This window comes from Lycorma delicatula, chromosome 5 (assembly GCF_047948215.1).
Source record: "Lycorma delicatula isolate Av1 chromosome 5, ASM4794821v1, whole genome shotgun sequence".
NCBI classification, from domain to species: Eukaryota; Metazoa; Arthropoda; class Insecta; order Hemiptera; family Fulgoridae; genus Lycorma; species Lycorma delicatula.
This window is the reverse complement of record NC_134459.1, coordinates 63,159,963-63,181,699: the sequence shown is the minus strand read 5'-3', so window position 1 is coordinate 63,181,699 and position 21,737 is coordinate 63,159,963. Positions and strand designations below refer to the sequence as shown.

The following is a 21,737-nucleotide window of genomic DNA, read 5'->3' as shown; positions in this document are numbered from 1 at the left end:
ATCATCGCCTGGGACAAAACTATTACAAAAAAATTATATTATTTTGAATGTTAAACTTTAACGTATACGCGGTCATAAGTTTCAACGCGTCCGCAAAATTCAGTTCTAAGATAGTTTTTAGGCTTGACCCTAGGTGGCGTTCGAACAAACGAGAACGAAATTGCTTGTCTGGTATAGATAAGTTGTTAGCGCTGTCAAAAATTTGTGTGGGGTTAACTTCATTGGTTGATGTTTTGATTTGAAGTATAATATTTTGTTTTTGTTGTAATTGAGTGCTTTATTTTAACTTCTTTGCCGTTTTATTATTTTTTTTAGTTGCTTTATTCGATTACATCATATTGTTCAAATTTAAAAGAGTGTAGGTTAATTATTAATCTCATACTTGGAGGATATGGTCGGAATGACGGAGCATCAGGGTAATATTACCGAACAGCGGGAAAAGGTGCTGAAGATGATGGATGATAAAAATAAACTAGAAACAGAAATTAGAATGTTACAGTCTGTATTGGAACAGGTAATTTCGATCAGCTTATGTTTAAGTAATTTTTTTTTTAGGATATTTGTTTACTTGTGAGGTTATGTTATATGCGAAAGAAATTTAGTAGTTAATGATCTAATATGTAAAATCATGTAAAACTTTGTTTTTATTTTATTAATGCAGACGTTTAGGATTTTTTTTAGATTATATTTACTGTGATTTGATATAAAAAAATATGAGCTACAGAATGTAAAATATCAAATAAAAACGTTGCAGTTATTAGAATCTTAAAGAAATCATATGCAGAGAAAATTTATATATAATTAAAGAGATTGGGAAGATATTGGAACTTCAATAGTGAAGTTGTAAGTGCAATCTGGGTCAACAGCTCATATAGTGAAATATCATTCATTTTTTTAATATTTTGTATGTAATCTTCAGGAAAATTCAGTTGATATTTGAGTTTTTGAATCTCAGTAGTTTTGCATTCTTATAACTTGCATATGAGCCACCCTGTTTTTTACCAGAATACTCACTGATGTATGAATAGAATACCTCATTTATGTATGAATGGATAAGGTAGAAAAATGTTCTCTTATCTGCTTTACTTTCCTGTGTAATATAATCTCCAGATAAGTTTAGTGAGTGAGAAATTTTTCAGTAGAGTAAAAACTTTGACACCTTTCAGCAATGGTACTTCTCCAATTTTTTACTGAAAATATTGTTTCATTCATACAGAATCAGACTGTTATCATTCAGTTTGTAGTGACAGCTTTTCTAAACAACACAATTTCAAAGAATTTGTTACTCATAATGTTGATTGTTGTTTTGCATGTGCTAGCTTAATCCTGGGAAATAAAACACTATGTTCAATTTGAATTGATTGTAAAAAATTTAGACCTAGATTATAGTGCTAACAACTTAATGACCTGCAGTAGTTTTCTATAAAGGCTTTATTGTGTTATTCTATCAATTTTTGAGTTGAATATGAAGTATGAAAATCTTATTTACTATCAAACAAATGATAATCCATTACTATGTAATTTAATGTTTTATAAATACAGTTGTGTGTAATTTGTAATCGTGTTTTTTTTAAATTTCATATTTTATAAGTTTATATTATCATTTATAAGTTATAATCATTGTCATCTGGTTTTTTCCAAGTAGCAGGTCCCTTGCACCATCTCTATCTACCTATTTCTGTCCAAGTTTATTCCTTCAACCCCTTCTAGTTTCCAATCTTCACCTCATATTAATTTTCGTTTTCTTCCTCACTTCCTTTCTTCTTCTACTGTCCCTTCCAATGTATTGTCAAGGTTTCAATCCTTCTAATCAACCATTTTTTCTTTTCTATTGTGTACTTCCAACACAAGTGCTCTTTCTCCTTTAATCCTGTACATTACTCCTTATTCTCCCCATATAATATCTCAGAAGCCTCAGTCCAGCCCTCCTCCCTCTTCCTTATTATGCACATTTCACTTCCATACAAGACAGATTATACATACTGTTTGGATTACCATTTCCTTAACTCTAAGTCCAACTTTTATTACATAGTAATTCCCACTTATTACAGAAGACTTCTTTGCCATTCCTATCCTTCCTTTTATTTCCACTGCGGTCTTCCAACCCTCTGTCACCATAGTTCCCAAATGTCTTAAAAAGTAAAATATAGAAAAGTTTTATTTTTTCCATTCTTTTTTCAATTGCCATTTCCTCTAAATTTTCTTTATTGTTTACCTCCATTACATTAATTTATCCTATATTTATTTACATTTCTTACTGTTTCATTCCTTTCTCTAGGACTTTTAACAATCTTTGAAGTGCACCTGTGCCACCACCCAAAATTACCATATCATCAGCAAATTTTATGCATCTTATTTTTTGTCTTCCTATACTTATTTCTTCTTCTGTTTTTACTAATGTACTTCTTATCACATTTTCAATGTAAATGTTCAACATTGTGGGTGGGAGGCTGCATCCTTTTCTATCACGTAGACCCACTTAGTCAGTTACATACTTAGTACATTCTCATTTATTTGATTTGGTTTCGTGTATAATTCTTTAATTCACCTTCTGCCTTTCCATTTTATATCATTCTATCTTTAAAAATCTCCATCATTTACTTCCATTTGTTTTTATCAAAAAACTTCTCTAAATCCACAGACTCATTCCTTTTTCTCTCTCTAAATATCTTTCTTCAACCATGCTTAGTAGCCCAATGATATCTTTGTTTTCTTTCCCTTTCCTAAAGCTAAACTGTTCCTCTCTTACATTATTCTTACCAACCTATGGTTTAGGCCTCATTAACAATATTTTAGTGGCATAGACTATTAAGAATTATTTTTTGTGAGTTGTACATTTTTTGGTTTCAGTTTTTTTTAAAATCTTTTTTCATAAAATCTTAAGGCCATTCTCTTGTAATGTATATCCTATTACATAGTAGAATTATTTCTTCTACTGTTTTCTCATTTAAGCAGTTATCAAACTCTATGGGGGTTCATCTCGTCAAGTTGAACTCCCTCTAACAGTTTTTTTATTTGTTGTGCTTCATTTCTTTAATTACTTTCTGTATTTCAGATTTTAATATAAATGGTCCTTTATCCACTTAAGCTATCTCACATTCCTTTTCTGTGTTTAGTTCCACAGATTTCTTACTTGTCATATACAGGTCCTCCGTGTATTCCTCCCATCTTCCTCTTGATTCCTTCCCCTCATGTAGTATTGTACTATCCTTATCCGTAATCTCTCTCATTTCCCTTTCCATTTATCCCATATAATGCTCTTCACTTCCTCTTCAACCACCTTTCCCTAGCTTTGTTTCCCTCTTAAATTCATTATTTAATTCATAATACAACTCCTTTCATTTTCTCCTCTCTTATTCTTATACTGCCTTCTTTCTTGCATTTTCTTTAGGATTTGTTGTTACCCATGGTTTCTTGGCTCGTATTTCTCTCACAATAGCCTACTTCAACTGCTGTTTTTACTATGGCATTTTTTATTCTCATTCAGATCTCCTTACTGTTCTTATATTCATTTTTGCTTTCTTTAATTGTCTTAGATTTTTCTCATCCAATTTCTTCAATTCTAAGTTCCACTGCTTAACTACCTTCACTGTCTCCACTTTCTTTTAAGTTTTTCTTAGTTACATCATAAGTAGCACATAATAACTACTGATATCTGCATCTGGTAATCCATTGGCTTTCTTAGTAGCATTCCTAAACCTTTCATATACAAGATATGGACTATCTGGGTACGTGCTATGTCCACAGTATATTTTTTCTTTTATGGTTTTTTAATGAAGTGTTGGTTATAAATAGCATTTTACCATAGCAAAATTCTACTAATCTGTCCCCTTTTTCGATTCAACACCCCTAAGTTAAATTTTTTCACCACACTTCCTTCTTCAACTTCTCTGACCACAGCATTCAGTTTCCCATCAGTACCTTACAGCAGTTCTTTCTGATTTTATTTCATCTTCAGTACTTTCATACATCTCTTCAATATCTTCTTTATAATTCAATGTTGGCATATATATTTTTAGTATAATTAGATATTTTGGTAACATCCCCATCCTTAATGCTTTTAATCTCATTTATGTAACATACTTTCTTCACCCATTTTGCTACTTCATTGCTCATAATCATTGACACTCCATTTTTCCTTTCTTTTAGAAAAATTCACCCTCTCCCTACCTTCTTTTATTCAGTCCTAATATATTAATTTTATTTGTCTCTATTTCCCTCTTCAGATTCTCTAAATTTTCATTCTGTAACGCAATTAGTCCTTTAATTTCTTTTGTGGCTTCTCCCAGAAATCCAAATGGAAAGCTATTTTAACACCAAAATATTTAACGGAAAAAAATTGGTATCACACAGTAATGCAAGGAATTATATCTATGATCTTTAATACAGTTGTTTTTCATTACCTTCTGTATTCTAATACAGTTGACTTCATTAAGAAGTTGCTCCACTTTTGAGGGCAGTTTTCCATGCCTAGGGTAATTTAATTACTTTGTCTCCTGTACTTACCACTGCTCATCCACCCTCAGAGAAGGCCATTGGCACTTGTAAAGGAGGGAACTCCCTATACAGGAGTAATTCAATCCTTTTATTCATTAGCCGCTTGTATACTTGTTTTATTGTATAAAAGCATCCTAACAGCAATTAAATATAATAATTAAAAATAAATATAACCTGGGAGTTTTTTAAAATAAATTGTGGTAGTGATGAGTGGCAAATTTTATATTGGTATGGCCAATAGACCTATTAAAAAAGATACAAAGAACATTTACAAGCATACAAATATCAAAAACAGAAGTCAAATTATGCATGCAGAATATATAAAAACAAAAAAGAAAATTGGTAAAATTGATAATAGAAAAATACAAGAAATTAATTTTGATAAATATAAAACAATGGCAGTAGAAATTACTTATAATTAAAAATCGTAATTAATAATAAAGATATTATAAATTAGCAATTGATTTTTGATAAGGATGAGTGGATCAGAAAAATTAAAGAAAAGTTTAAAGTTTTGGATTAGTTTTAAATTGCACCACTAGGTCAATTTTGTAATTTATTGATAATAGCAATTTAGTTTTAATGAAGTCACAGAGATTAACATATTTTCTTTAATTTTTAATTCTTTAATGTTAATTCCATTTATTTCAATAAAAACACCTGCAAAAGCCTTGGCCACGACGAAAGTGCTTGTGTAAGTTTACAAGTTAGAATTACAGCAGTACTTTAAAGATAAAAAAAAAAATAATAAATGATATTTGTATATGCTAGCAGTTAATATGTAAAATCGTTACCTCCTGTATACCACAGGGAGATGAATATCAGGATTTTTTCCTCTACTGAATTACTGACCTTAACAACATTTCCCAGATTCTTTTGTAGTTTTATGAGAGAGGTTTCATAGTACATATAAGCAAATATATACACTGTATTTACCTGAATACAGTCAAGGGTTTTACCCATATTTTCTTCCACAGAATAGTGGGTGAACTGTATGTTGGGCCAGATTTGGATTCAACCGGACTTTTAAGTTGTTTCTTAGTTTATTTTCGTTTCTATATTTGTGATGGGGGACTTATTACGGTTTATTTTATTTTTACGGTTTAAAGTGAATTACAGTTTATTTTATTACGGTTTACAGTCTACCATCAGTTATTGTTATTATTATTATTAATAATTAATGTACCTAATTAAGAATTTCTTATTTTCATAAAGAATTAAATTTTCAAACTTTTAAAGAAAGGAGATGATTAGATGAGTCTACGTAACCAGGGAATATTTTTAATTTTCCCATTTCTGTGAAATATTGTTTTTTTATTTCATGTATTTTAATCTTTTCCACAGATATTAAGTAAACATTTATTTTTTGTGAGTATGTAATAATTTTTTTCTATCTTGATATGATTCAGTACAAGGATTATCCCCCGATTTATTATCTTCCTGCATTTACAGTTAAGGGTTATGAACAGTTAGGATTAAAATGTGCAAGATAAACACAGGTATCCTTTGTGTAAAGATTATTCCATTAAAACTGTGTACTTTGGATCTGGGAATTTTGAAATTGTCCTTTACATAGAGGCGTCTGTTAAACAAGTTTCACTGTAATTCATAATTGTTTTTCTTTTTTTTTATATATAAACTTGGTTTTCATTCTCAACTCTCAGTTTAAAGCTATTTGTGTTGATCACCCCATTTTAAAAGAACTATTTATTTTAATTTTTTCCCCCAGAGAGTTGAAAGTGTAAAAGAATTTCACCAAAATTTTGACACTAAATTTAAATTACAAGTAATAAATGAAGCCAGAAAGTCTAATAATTGTAGTGGAGCCAGAAAATATGGTATTAATAAAAACAACTTATATTGTTGGAGGAAGCAGAAAGACTCCTTACTGATCACAATCTCTTCCTAGAAATCTTTTAGAGGTCCACAGGTAGGCCATTATCAATAAATAGATGATTTAGTTGTCAAATTCATTTAAAAAAATATATAGAAATAAAGGTTTTTAAATTATAAGAGATGTAATCATGACTGAAGGACCTGCAATTGCTGAAGAAAAGGTGTAGACAGTTTTAAAGAAAGTTTAGGTTGGTGTAGGCACATGCTGAAAAGGGTTGAGCTAGTCATAAGATGTCATACAACATTAGCTCAACGATTACCAGTTGATTACGAGAAAAAATTTATTGCTTTCAAAAAACACATTCATTTAAGAAAAACGCACAATTATTTACTAGATAGAATTGGTAATCTGATCAAACTCCTAATTTTTTTTTTTTTTTTTTTTTTTTTTGATATGCCTACAATCAATGCAAACTGTGAACAGTAAGTGCAAAAGATGAAAAATCTGTTTTAATTGAAACAAGTGGAAATGAAAAAGTACCATTAATTGTTAATGTTGTGTGTTAGCTGATTGATCAAAATTTCTACCATTTGTGATTTTAAAGAGAAAAACACTGCCAAAAGAAACTGCTAAAAAATGTTATTTTATGAGTAAATGAAACAGGTTGGATGGATGATTGAGTCTTTGGTTAAAGATTGGTTTAAAACAGTCTGGTCCAGAAACTTAGGTCTAGAAGTCAGCAATCCATATTAGTATTAGATGCATTCAGGGGTCAATTGACTTAGAATGGAAAATTCAAAAGTAAAAAAAACTAAACACTGATTTAGTTGTAATACCTGGTGGTACGACTTTGCAGTTTTAGGATATGGATGCAGTTGTGAATAAACCTTTTACAAATAATCTTAAAAAAATTATAATAGTTGCATGATAAGCAACAGTTATCAGCTAATTTGTTTTAGAAAAACAAAAAAAAACCTTCTGTGAGCTTAAAATGTGAGTGAATACAAGGTTAGATTATGCTATCTGAAACACTACATAGCATCAGACAAGGATTTAAAAAATATTGCAGTAGCAGTACATTAAATGGAACTGAAGACGATATTCTGTGATACTCTGTAGGAGTAAGAATCAAACAATGAAAACAAAATTTTAATCTCAGATGACAGTAGTGATGATGATGTCAATTCAAGTGTTATGTGTTATAAGTGAATTTTTTTAATGCAATTTTTTCATGAAAAAATATAAAACCAATTAAATTAAAAATTTAAAAATTACAATCATTATTATTCTTTTTAAAATATCTCATACTAAAAATATTTTGTTCACAATTTTAATTTTTTTTTAAGTTGCTATTTGGGTATAAAATTTAAGCAGAAATGTATAAAATCATTATAAAACTAGTATTATTATAAAAAGTATGTGTAATATAATGTTTAGTAGATTTCAAAATTAATTTCTTATTGGTGGTAAAAAAAATTCTTCCAAAGTTTTTCCTGCAAATTAAATTCAAGAATGGGGGGGGAGGTTCGACCTACATTCAGGGTCAATTTAAATTTGAGCAAATGCAATGAATGTTTATTTATTATTTATTTGAACCTTTTCCGTTACGTGGCAGCATTTTTATTTCTAAATACATTTTTATAATGTAAATACGCTTTGTATAAGTTGGAATGACATTGTTGCATATTGCTGATAACACTGCAGTGATTGGTCCGCTGCATTGAAAAAAATTGTAGGAATACTGTAATTGAATGTTCCCAATTTTCAGTAAAATATTACCTTTTTCAAAGAAAGATGCTATGCCTTAACTGGTGTCGTTTTCCTTTTTTCGTAATCTATTTTATATTATTGCTTCCTTAAGTTTTATGTAAATGGATTTTTATTCATTAAAAATATTTGTACAAAGGACTCTTCTGTCACCAAATATCCACTGTTTTGATAATGTATGTGAGAGATTTTTCTGCTTCATAATCTGTACTTTAAACTTTCACTGCCAGTATTTTATGCATGTCTCAGTAGTAAGTTGTATCTCAGTGACTAGTTCCAAAATTATTAGTACCATTATAGTACCAAAAATATTAGTATATGTCAGAAAACAATTCAATTATACATATTACTTTTGGAAACAATAATACAGTATACTTTAAAGAAGACTGTCAAGAGTCATCCTGTCCATTGAACATAAGTATTTCAATACCTTAAAATTCTTTTGCTGTACAGATGCAGATGTTAATATTACAACTTCATTATAAATTGTGGAACTAAATCAAATGGCTTATGTACATATTTTAATATTATACTTTATGGAGCCCACAAATCTGCTTGCTCTTTGTTTAATTTATGTAATAAGTTTAATTATAATTGTCTAAATTACTTTTAGAATTTGTCGGCTTAAAATTAACTATTGGTTTGTTAATAAAAAATGAAGGAACTATTATCACTTATCAATCTTTAAAATTTTAGCCAAAACTTTCATATTTCCTTAATCTGAATATGTAAGTAGGCACTTTCATCTATAGCCCCAATTATTTTTTCAAAATTTTAAACATTTGAAAAATTATTAACCCACGATTTACAGCTCTTGTCAATTTATTAGCACCAGTTTTAGAAATTATCTCTAAAGCAAGATATTTTAGATTTTTTTTTTGTTGAGGACATTTTTAAAACTATGTCGACACACTGTGAAGACATCTTTGACAGTCATACCACTAAACCAGCAACATTCATGCAGATTACAAATCTTTCATTGCATTGACTGTAATGCTCTTATTGAATTGATGAGTATTATTCTGATTTATCTTTTTAAAAAAAAAATTAAAACATTGTCAAATTTTTGCTTAATCAACAATTAATTTTAAATGTTAAAAAGAGTTTAAAATTATAATTTTAATGCAATGGAATATTTGTAAATTAGGATAAATAAAATATGTAAAAATGTAAATATAAAAATAATAACGTAGAAAGTACAGTGGTGCCAATTTAAAAGCACAATTGCTAAAGGCATGTCCACAATGTACATCATAGATTTAAAAATGTTGAGCTTTAATGGAAAATATTTTATTTCAGGTTTTTTTTTGCAAATATAAATCCACTAGCCCTGGGTGACTAGATAATATGAGAATTACTTTTCATATTTATTTATCCATTTCATATGAAACATCTATATCCAAAGAGAATTTTTTAAAAGCTGTAGAAAATTCTATTTAGCAGTTGTAAAAATTCATTTACTTGATGGATTGTAATCTATATAACTTTAAATAAGGATAAAATCCCTACATTGTGCTTTATAAATTGCGTAGATAGTATTTTCCTTTAATGATAATAATATTATCTCTGTTGTCTATATGTACCCCCTCAACAGTATGTGTATGTTGCCCCTCAACAAGTTCCACTTTAGTCATTCTCTCTTCTCTTCAAGAGCTTTAGGTTTTAGGGTCTCTTCTTCTTGGCCAGCAGTGGAGGAAGGACAGGATCTTTGCTGGTTCCTTGCCTGGCTTTTCAGAAGATTTCTTCCATTAGTAAATCTACTTTTTCCTGCAATTTTTATCCTCAATCATCGAGCTTTTGTTTTCCACCTTCTGCAGCTGCAGCTGCTTCCTCATTGTGCCCACTCCAAGGGGGATTTTTCTCCCTGTATTTCTGTTACCCTCCTCAGATGGGACCTCTCAGACTGAACCTCGTGATCAATCCAGTTCAATTCGATTACTCTTCCTTTTCTCTTTCCTATTGGGAGAGGTCTTTCCTGTCCTCTTGTTACAGCAAGAGGTCTGCATCATCTCCTGTGTAGGGTTTTACCACATGCGCTGTCTTTCTTCTTTTTACTAGTAGCACCAGCAGTTTTTAACCATTTTCCTTCCATTTCCTTGAGAAAGTTCTTTTCTATCTCAAAGTATTCTTCCCTCCTCACCTCTCAAACCTTTCTAAGCCCATATTTTTTTTCGTTTGTCTATTTGTCTTGGCCAATGAGCTCGCTGCACCTCCTACTAACCTCATAGGTTCAGTATAGGTACAGCGTCTCTATATGATCTGCTTCTTTGCTCCCGCTGTGGGGAATTAGTTGTCGATCAAATTTCATCAACATTCATAGTCATTACATCCATAGCCGTAGATTAGTTCTTCTGCCTTGATTTTACCTTTTACCACTACTTCGTTCCTTAGTAACTCTTTTCCTCCTCCTTGATCTCCTTGGCTCTCAGATCAGTCTGCCTTTGAAGCTACTCCATTTCTTTCCTTGCCTTCCCTTTCATAAATAATTTTTTATATCATCTTGTAGTCCACTTAGTTTCATACAAGAGATACATGTTCTTCGAGTCATCACTATCTCACACTTTGTTTATGATAGCTGCAACCTAATTCCAGTAAATATTTTTAATAATAATTTTAAAGCTTTTGTCATCCAAACCCACATCTAAAAAAAATAAATCATTGTAAAATGTTGAACATTAGTAAATATATCCTTGTAATCTGTGGAACAAGCATATGTTTGAACCAATTACACTTAATGTCTCTGTATCTGTGGAAAAGTTCCTGAATGCAAAAATCTCATTATTAATGATTAAATCTGAAGAAGTATTGGTCCTATTTGGTTGCTCATGTACTCTAATCATTGATAGATCAATATTAATTAAACTTTGTAAATTTGCTCTAATGCCATATAGACTGCCAGATACCAGACAGTAATTAATACTTTGATTATACCATCATAGTGTATAAATGAAAGGTGAAGCCTGCCTTAATAAACCCTGTCTCATCAGTGAGATGTTAGAAACAATTAGATTATTGGCTTGTTTTAAAACTTGTTCTTTTTTAATTAATTAATACATTATCATTGTAATTTAAAAAAAAATATATTAGGTCATTTTTCAACTGTTAATAAAAAAGTGTTAGATTTTTATGTAGTTGAGTTTGAGGTCATATAGCTCATGCAATTTGTGTTAAAAAGGTTTTCTTGTAGAATAGATATTCTTGTATATGTTTTTAATACGTCAGAAAATCTTTAGCCTTCTTGGATTAAAAGGTTTAGGAGTTTAAGAAGTCTTTAAAAAATTGTTACAGGTATTTATATTCCCAAAGCATGTAGCAGAATTTAAATAATGCTTTACCTTGTATTATTAAGGAAATAAGGGAAAGCTGATTAAATTTTAGTTCTTGTGGAGGATTTTTCATAAAAACCAAGAGAAGTACTGGAAATAAATTCTATGAGGAATTAATGAACTGATTACCTGAATTTTCTTTTGTGATCAGTTGATTCTGAAGATTTATGTTCAAAGAACTCTGGGTTTCAATAAATAATAAGCTCATTTGTATTTCAAAATGCGAGGAAGTATTGAATGATTATTTGTTTCTTGCTTACCAGACTTTTAATTGGGATGATGTGGATATATCAATTATTCATGAAAGTGTTTAAAATAAAAAAAAGATTTATTAAGCTGACATCAGGCAAGAGATGTATTACTTGTCTCTTTATTAATGCTACTTTAGCTCAATATGTCTTCATTTTTGTATTTTCAAGGGCACAACTAATCAGATGCTAGAAAGGATGTCTCAGATGGAAGTGCTCAGAACAGTGGATACATCATTGTTACAATTTTAAATGCTGATAAGAATTTGTCAAACTAGTTAAGTCATGCAAAAGGAAACCTTTTTATTTACACTAAATGAACATTTTCTGCAGAATATTTTCGAAGAAAAAGAAATACCAAATGGTAATGGCTTAGGTTGCCTCCTCATAAAACTCACAAACTTCACTCTAGTTTATTCTATTATGAAATTTTTCAAGGACATATACAGTAAGACTTGTGGATAGGATGCAGAAAGTACAGTAAACTAGGCTTAAATGTTTCTGAACAGCACATAATGTAGTTTGTTAAGGAAAAACATTCATTGCCATTTTTGGATGAACTCCTAAAATGCTTTTAGATTAAAACCTCTTCTCTAACATATATTTTTTCCATGTATAAACTAATCAATTCCAGAATAAAATTATGTGAACAAAATCCTTTTTAATACTTAATCTGCACTAAGTAAAAGGATGTGGTTGCATTGAGTAACTATTCTTATTCTTGAGGCAGATCTTATTAGCAATTCTGTTAATGCAGATTTAGAGACAAATATGCAGAAAAACATATTTTTATCTTTTTATTCAAGGTGTAGTATCATTTTAAGAAGAATTTTGACAAATGTTTTATTAAATTTATTATCTAACCGTATGATTTTGCTCACTAAAATAGTTAATGAAACTGAGAGAAACAAACAAATGAATTGAGACATGAATGTTTTTTTTTTCTTATAATGAATATGAATTATAATTTTTATCTTTGATTTTAAGCCCCTGGAGATGAATCACTACTAGAATATGATTGTAAAACTGAGTTTATCCTATTCTGCATTTTGTCTGTGAGCCTAAATTTTTAAAGGCTGACCCAAGGTTGGATTTATTTATTTTTTTAACTAACATCACTTTCTGCTAACTCTACATTTCATAAATAAAAATAGAAAGTGCATGATGTGTAATCTGCTTCATATAGCTATATGGTGGTTAGAAAATTACATAATGTGCAATTGTGTATAATATTCAATGTTACCCATTGCATTTTGCACAATAGTTTACAGTACTAACATTTTATATGCTGATTACATTATCCACACAATGCAGTTCAAAAAAATGATAATATAATTTTATTGTGAGAATTACACAATTAATTTAGTAGTTGTTCTCTCATTGAATTACATAAAATTATTTTCCAGTTTACACTTCTTGTATTTGTATATAATATATATATTAATTTAAAAAAGTAAAATTTAAGTTTTATTACAAGCCCCATTTGTTGTATTTTTCTACAAGTCCTAGTTCATGTTGCCCTTTAAAAAAAGCTAGTAATTTTCAAATTGTCATCAATTTATATTACCCTAAATAATTGTGGGTATAAGTGATTAATCTGTTAGTTGAATGTGGGAATAAATATCCTTAACCACTTCTTAAACACATTAATTGAATAAATTTATAATGGTATTCTAAAACTTTAAATAATCTATAGCAGCCAATGCTAATGCAGTCTCCTCTAATTTATAATAAATTTTTTCTTAGTAATCATGTGAATCGCTATCCATAATACTTTTGTTTTCATTGATTTTATATAGAATGGTGTTGGAATGGATGATCCGCTAGTTGATAATCAAGGATTTCCAAGAAATGATATTGATGTTTATCGAGTGAGACATGCAAGACATTCAATAATTTGTAAGTTACATTACCTATGTTTTAATTTTTTTTTCATTATTTTATGTAAATAGATGTGTACATATTGCTTGAATGAGAATTTTTAAAATTGTTTGTTTATATTTTATGAAGCGATCTGATTGGTGTGTTTCTCATTTACCACATTCATTCAATCATTGCAGTCTTTTCAATCTTGAAAGAAATGTTAGAGCTTAAGAGGTCAGTTTATTCCAAGTATTTTTTTTTTGTCTCATATTCAGGCTGAAAACTTGTAAAAAAAACTTGATAGATTTTAAACAATTATATATCAAGATTTCCTCTGGATAATTCTGCATTGTGTTATCAATAAAAAAAATTTCAAATTGAATCAGTCCTGTCAGTTTAATGCTTTTTCTTAAGTTGTATAAAGTATTCTATATTATTGTATCTTGCAGAACATTCTGCTTAATTCATTACTTGACAATTATAATTATAAAAATTTTACCATTTTAGCACATTATGTGATTTGTCAAGTGTTTGATATTATATTGCATGCAATTGTAATAGAATCGAATTGATTATCTTATTCTGTTATTAATTACATTTTCTTTCAAATAAAACTTATAACAAAAGAATATAACATTTTCTACACAAATGTGGTCGTGTCTGTGTGTGGTATACCCATATCTGGCATGGTGTTGATTGAACTGTCCATGTAATTATATAGTTACAAAGAAATTATCCGAGTATATAAAAAATTCCTCAGAATTGTTAGCTTTAATCCATAAAACTGTTGTTTAAGTTTAGTAAATAATTTTATTCTGTTTTTAAAATGCATTTAAATAATAGTGAGGGACAGTACATAAAATGCAAATTTGCATTAGTATAAAAAAACATGGAATATTCATGAAAACTTTTTTATTTACCCTAAAGAACAATTGAAAATCCACTTTTCAATATAATCACAAAGTTTATTTCAACAATTATAATAGTAAAATGCAAGTTTTTCCATTTGTTGAAAAACTCCCATATCATATGCAATAACCATTCTTATATTACATTATGGACTTCATTAGTATGAAATTGCTGCTTCCCAAGGACCTCTTTCATAGGACCAAACAAGTGGAAATATAACAATACAAGGTTAGGACTGTAAAAAGGATGTTTACACATTTTCCACTTAAATTTTTTCTGATATATGCAGAATGAGGTGCTGCGTTCTTCAAAATCATCAATGCTTTCTTTAAGTTTTCTAGTCATCAGTGTTTAATCACCTTTTTCAACTTCTTCAGGATTTCACAATAAAGATTCTGGGATTATATTACAGTTTGTTATTGACTTCAGTATGCACATCTTTTTTGTCAAAAAAATTGGTGAGCATTTGGCAGATGGAATATTTTAGTACTTTGTTGGGAATGGTGAATAAGATTGTTTGTAATGTGAAAAATTATAGACCCAACACTCATCTCATCTCTGGTCACAATTATGTTCTTTCAAAATAATGGAAAAAACTAAGCTGTTTCCCTGTATTCTTCAGTCAACCAAGCAACTTACTGAGCACAGATTTTTTGATAATTCAGATGCTGAACTTACTGTGTGAAAATTCCTGTTTCAGCTGCAAATTTTTCTGGTGTAATTCGCATTGTATTTACAAATGATTCATAGACATCTTCAATGTTGTCAACCATCATCAAAGTTAACGGCCACCTATCCTGTAAGCTTGCTGTTTATCTGTGTGCCATTTTCAAGCAATTTAAACCATTTTGTGATCACCAGAAAACACTGCCACCATATACTTCACTCAGTTGGTAATAAATTTCTATAGGTTAATCTCCTTGGCCACAAAAAATAAGTTTGCCACTATTTGGAAATTGGAAGCCACACAGAGTTCGAATTTGGATGCTGTGGCTAATAATTGACTAATTGTTCCTGCCACATGTAAAGTATTATTACAACTGGGAAGCAAAAGTATAATCAGTGTTGTCAACAAGTTTCATCCAAATATCTGTTTTAGAAAAAAATAATAATTCAAGTGATCTAACATTTTGACTGCTGATTGTATTTATATCAGAAACATTTATGAAATATTCAATATACTTTTTCTTTGTATGTAATTATTTAAATTAAAGGGGTGGCTTTGAAGATTAAGTTTTTGTAATTTCTTATTAATGAAAAAGCCTTCATCAAATATGTTATAGTGTTAATAGTGTTAATAGTGTTATAGTGTTATAGTGTTAATTTTTTTTCTACTAGCAATTACAAAGTAAGTTATAAGTGTTATTAAAATCCATACTTATATTTATAGTTTAAAATTTGAAGATCTATTTATTATTACACCTGGAACTTGAAGTTATTTGACTTTCTTTTTTATTTACAGTGAATTATTAGATTTGCTTCATTTTTTAATGGTTCACATTATTACTCACAAACTTCAACTGCGATTGGCAAATATTAATTTGTTTATTGTCTTTGTAAACCTGTGTCATAGGTATTGCATATATTGTTGAAGTATAAATTTTTTAACCTTTTTTTTTTAGGTTTGCGGAATGACTTGAAAGTGGTAATGAAATCGATTGAAGAGGGTTTGCATTTGGTACATGCTGCTACAAATGGTGTTGGCACTGCTGATTTTAATTTAAATAATTCCAATAATGTTAATGATGTTAACACGGAACCCATTGCTCGTATAAAAGCTGTTCTTTCTGATTCACCAGCTTTCATATCTGTGAGTGTGCATGTTTCTTAAAATAGTATTTTAATATGACATATTTTGTATTTTAACCAAAATGAGTTAAACAATTTCTAGAATTTTATTTGAAGTGCAGAAACTTAATATTTTTGCGGTATAGAAAATAAAGGGTTGTTTTTTATAAAAGATTCCAGATACATAATATGATCATTGATTGTGAAATATGAATATAATTTGGCCTTAAAAAAAAAATTATAAATCAAGCCATTGCTTCTAGAATACATAAACTGAACTGCCCGCACTTTACAATTTTCTACATTGTCAAACAGGATGCAGGTTCAAGCAATGTTTATAATATACTTAAATCTAAAAATCATTAATTTATACTTAAAAATTCACCAAGGCAAGAATTTCATAATATTTAGATTAAGTTATTAAAAGATGAACAATATTTTATCACCACCACATAAATTCAATCATGTCATTATCATTTTTTAGTAGGTGCATTTTATTTATGTAGTGCACTGTACTACATATGATTCTATTCTATAAAATTGCAACTGAAGAGGAAAAGTAGAATGAATTTATCAGAGCAGGAATAGAATTGTGAAACACCTTTTATTGGCAATTGTGTGGGTGAGCAGGCAGACTAACATTTTTTTAAGAGCTTATAAAAATGCTGTATCTTAATAGAAAAGATGAAATAACATTTTTTAAGAACTTATAAAATGCTGAATCTTAATAGAAAAGATGAAACATCATGTAAAAAAATGTATGTAATATTACTATAAAGTATGCTTTCCATTATATTGACTTTAAATTGCTGTATACTATAGTTATCGATAATGGCATGCATAATATACTTGCTGATGGTTAACATACGCATTTTTTTGTACAACTTTTTTGTTGTACAAAACTTTATAAAAATGTCAGTTTTAAAATGTAAAACAATTATGTTTTTAAATTTACAAAAAAAATAATCATTGAAAACAATTTCTGTTAATGAACAAATTCTTTTTTTTCAAAATATCTTTTCAATAACTTATTTAGTTTTTTGTATATACTTTTTTTATCCAACCCTTATTCAAGTATAAGAATTATTCATAAACTTTAATTTTCTGAATAATTGGTCAAAAAGTATAGGTAAATTAAACTCAATATAAATTATGTAACCACTACTTAATTTGAGACATTTAAATTCCTTTCATTCACTGAACTCCCGCCCCAGTGAGAGTTGTGGTCGTAGGATTTATCCCCCAGTCACTACACTTTGATCTTAGCCAAGAGGCTGAGTTTATTTCCAGTCACTGACTTACTTATGTATTTGCTACATCATTACAGTAAGTGTTTATGATATTAATCTAATATGTTGGTGATTTATATGCTTCATTTGCTAATTAGATCAGATTGTAATATTATAGTATCAGTCATTCAATTTTATTGAGAAATTTTTTTTAATATTGTGCTTACTGGTAATCAGTAAAAAAAGAGCCGTGTGCAGATATCTGTACATTGTTAAAAAATGTTTTACCCATCTCCATGGTAATTGTTTAATATATAAAATTGCAACCACCCAGCAGTATGGTATGTACATACAGTATTTGTATTAAGTGTCAATAAAACAAGTGTCCTAATTAATATAAGGAAAAAAATCAACCACAAAAATTATGTAGATTTTCCCATAAATAACATACTCAGAAAAATGAGAAGAAAAGTGATCTTCTTTCCAAGGCTAAATGTACTATTGCTAACTAGCATTCCAAACTCTGAAATGCAGAGGATATTCAGATGACACATTCACTTTATTTACTACAGAGTCTAGCAGTGTAGTGGACTCAGAATACTAAACTGATTATATCTTGTACCTCAGTTGCGTTTTGTACATCACAACTATAACTGAGTAGAACAAAGATTGGGATAAATATTGCAAAGCAAAAATTGGTTTATCCCATCATTGGGAAACAGTGTAATACACATACTGTTTCACTGTAGGAGAAAGAACTTTGATCACAATTCTGGTGGTAACAATCTTCATTGACAAAATGTAGAATTATACCATTTTTTATGTTGTTTAAATTTTAACTTCTAATTTATAAGTTAACTGATTAACTGCCAATGGTGCATAAACGAACCTTTTCGTTAACACTTTTTCTTTTTAATTTCTACAAGGTTGCACCTTGTGCAGTTTGATTCTATTCTCTTAAGTGTTGTAATCACAAAAAAATTATATGGTAATAGCTTTTTCATTAGCGAGTTTATTTACATATTAACTTACTACTGTATTTTATGAGATTGTGTAACTCCTTCTGAATAAGGTACATAATTTCACAATATGCTTATTAAAAATAATAATTCTATTTTTTAGAATTAAATTAAAATAATAATTAAAAATAATAATTCTATTTTATTTGATTATTTAAGGGTTGCTTTTATTCTTCAGTTCATGAAAATTATTTATTTTGAAAACTGTTAATGAATACTGATCCAATGACACATCTTTGGCTTATGGAGTGATGAACTGAACACTAGGTGTGCAACATGTTATTCTTACATTACAAATAATAACTTTGCAATCTCGTGTTATACTATTTTTCTGTTTGAACCATTTAAGTTTTGTTTTGTCTATCATTTATGATACAGGGTTTTCTGTAGTCATATTTTGTTTTGATTTTACTATTTTTATAGAAAATGTTATTTTATAAAATGCGGTTTCTACAACTATGTGCTCAGTCAATTTCATATGTTAGTGAAGTAGTAGTGTTTACTTTGTGATATCCTTGCAATATATTTAAAAGTTTTAATTTTGTTTTTTTGAAGTTTAAGAATTTGTTAAAATGTGAAATTTTGAAAACCCATTGATGCATGAAGAATTGTGTTGCATATTAGAAGATGAAGATAATATTTCACAAACAACTGCCATCGATGCGACTTATATTCCAAGGAAAGTTGATTAACTTACTGACAAAGAAGATATTGATGAAAATTTGCTAACTGAAATCCCTTGAGGTTACAGGTGTTTCAAAAAGGATGCAACCCTGTTGTTTGACATAAATTTATTATAAAAATGTCAATAAAATACTTGTAAAAAATATTGAAATTACCTTTAATAACTTTACAATAGACGTTCAAAATGATTTCCTATGATCCCAATGCTGGTTTGTACAAGTTTCAAAAACGTTTGCAGCCACCTTTTGCAATGTTTGAAATCTCACTTTCAATGTTAGCCTTCAATTTATCAAGTGTAAGAGGATTTTTTTTTTTAAACTACAGTTTTTAAATACCACCCAAAGGAAAAAGTCTGCCGGTATAAGATCTGGGGATCTTGGAGGCCACAACCCTTTCAATATCAAACGATGGCTAAAAAATTCCCATAACATATCCAGCATTTCATTAGCAATATGACATGTTGCATTACCCTGGTGGAACCAACATTCTTGTTCGTGTAAATCTAAAGGCAAACAAATAAAGGCCCTATTGCATAATGCCGGGTGATTGCACACAAACACCAATTTTACATGGGGTGTAATGATCGTTCTGAAACATGTGAAGATTTTCAGCACTCCATATACAGTTTTGGCTGTTAATGCAACAGATTTTGCAATTGCTAGATGGAATAATAATGCAGTGATAACAGTTGCCATTAACTATAATAGCATATATCCATTATTACCAAATACAGAAAGTTACAGCTGAAAAGAAAAAGACACCTTTACTGCTCAGCCATTAATGATAGCAGAATATACTAAAAGCATGGGTGGTGTCGATTACCATGGCAGTGGTATTGGAAATTATAGAATTCAAGTGCATGGATAACATGGTGGTGACCATTATTTAAAAATGCTGTTGATTCTAATATAGTATGTAATTCATGGAAAATATACAGTCTTGCATATAATAGTAAAATTAAATTGATTTTAGGTCTTCTCTTGTATTACAACTGATGTAGAGGGAAGAAATAAAAATACTATAACACTTAGCATTGCTGGGAATGAAGAAAAAAATAATTTTCCTTCACCACCAAGGTTGGTCCGTCAAAAAACAGTTTGCCAGAAGATATTCATTATGATCAAATAGGGCACATTATTTAGAGGATGTGAAAAAATCTAGTTGAAGATGTAAGCTATTGAAAAACCATACACTTTTTTCATGTATAAAATTTAAAGTGCATCTACATTCAAAATGTTTTCAAGAATTTCATTTGCAGCCAAGAAAATAGATAATTTTTTAATGAAAAAAATATTAAAAGTAATTTATTTATAACTGTATGTATTACCTTTAGTTTAATAAGTTTTAATATAAATTGTTCATGTTTTCTTATGTTCTTCAGAAAATGACTTGCATGCTTTTGCCAAAGGTGCTTAAACAAACCATTTTATTCCTGACAATTGATTTTTTTTTGTTAATATGAAAATATTTCTAGCCTTATATGTTGTGGCTAAAAGAAAGGGTTTATTTAGGAAAAAAATTGAGTATGTTTTATGTCCGGCTGTTAATGGGTTAACCTTTATAGTTTTCATTACTGAATACTTTTGTGATTTTGGCCTTGAATTTTTTTTTACCTGCTTAACAGGTTAATTTTTTTAGTTGAATTATTTTTTAAATAGTACTTTGGTCATGTTTCAGGGTTTACAAGCTGATGATCTTGTTATAGAGTTTGGGTCAGTAAACAGCAACAATTTTAAGGCTCTTGAAGATATATCAAGAGTTGTTCAACATTCTATTAACAGTACAGTCCATTTAATAATCCAAAGAGGTCATTCTAGATTACCTTTACAACTGTGTCCTAAGCAGTGGTCTGGACGTGGTTTACTTGGCTGTACTATATTACCAGTTGAGAACATTGAACGCTAAATATCTTTATTTTTTTGTCTTGAAATAATTTATTTTTCTTTTAGGTAAAGTTATATGTAATATATATATATATAGTTAATGTGAAAATTATATGTTATTGCGCATATTTATTAAATATGTATGTGCAAAACTTAAAAAGTGTAAAAAATTTGTATGACTTATAGAAAATTAATTATGCACATTAATGAAGTTGCCGCTGGTAAATGGCACATATCTATGGCAGGTCAATCACAAAATGATTTGGAAATTCCTTCTATACTATCCTTCTTCTATCTATGTTAAGAGATCAAAGTTATTTTTTTTATATGGTGTGTATAAATCTGCATGGTGTGGTTTGAAGTAATTAATGTTTCCTTATTAATTTTATTTCTAATATGTATTTGTAAAAGTCAGTTCTTTCATTTGTGTTACTATCTCTGGGTACAATAAATAAATGTTTGCAAATTACAGATCGTTTTTTTTTTCATTTATGTTGTTTGTATCTGTGGCTGATTGTACATGTATTTAAAGTTTTACACCCTTGCAATGCTGTATGATACTTTGTGTTTTTTTCTTTGAAGGTGACTCTGTAATCTTTACTGAAATATTGGCAATTATATGATTGATGTAATAAATATATTTTTGAAAACCAGATTTTTTCTGAATTTATATATTATATTTTCTAA

General features: G+C 29.1%; 2 protein-coding genes across 2 annotated transcripts in view; both read left to right on the top strand.

Moving 5' to 3' along the window:
• Positions 1-13,574, top strand: part of LOC142325023 (uncharacterized) — a 40,313-nt gene extending 26,739 nt beyond the window's left edge. Inside the window, exons 3-4 of the mRNA XM_075366273.1 lie at positions 316-514; positions 13,475-13,574. The gene's annotated coding sequence lies outside the window, so the exon portion shown is untranslated. The remainder of the gene's footprint in view (positions 1-315; positions 515-13,474) is intronic.
• LOC142325684 (26S proteasome non-ATPase regulatory subunit 9) lies at positions 401-21,072 on the top strand. Its single transcript, XM_075367715.1, has 4 exons — positions 401-514; positions 13,475-13,574; positions 16,070-16,257; positions 20,845-21,072. Exons 1-4 carry the CDS (start codon positions 401-403, stop codon positions 21,070-21,072), a joined length of 630 nt encoding a protein of 209 aa, XP_075223830.1.
• The last annotated feature ends 665 nt before the right edge of the window (positions 21,073-21,737 follow it).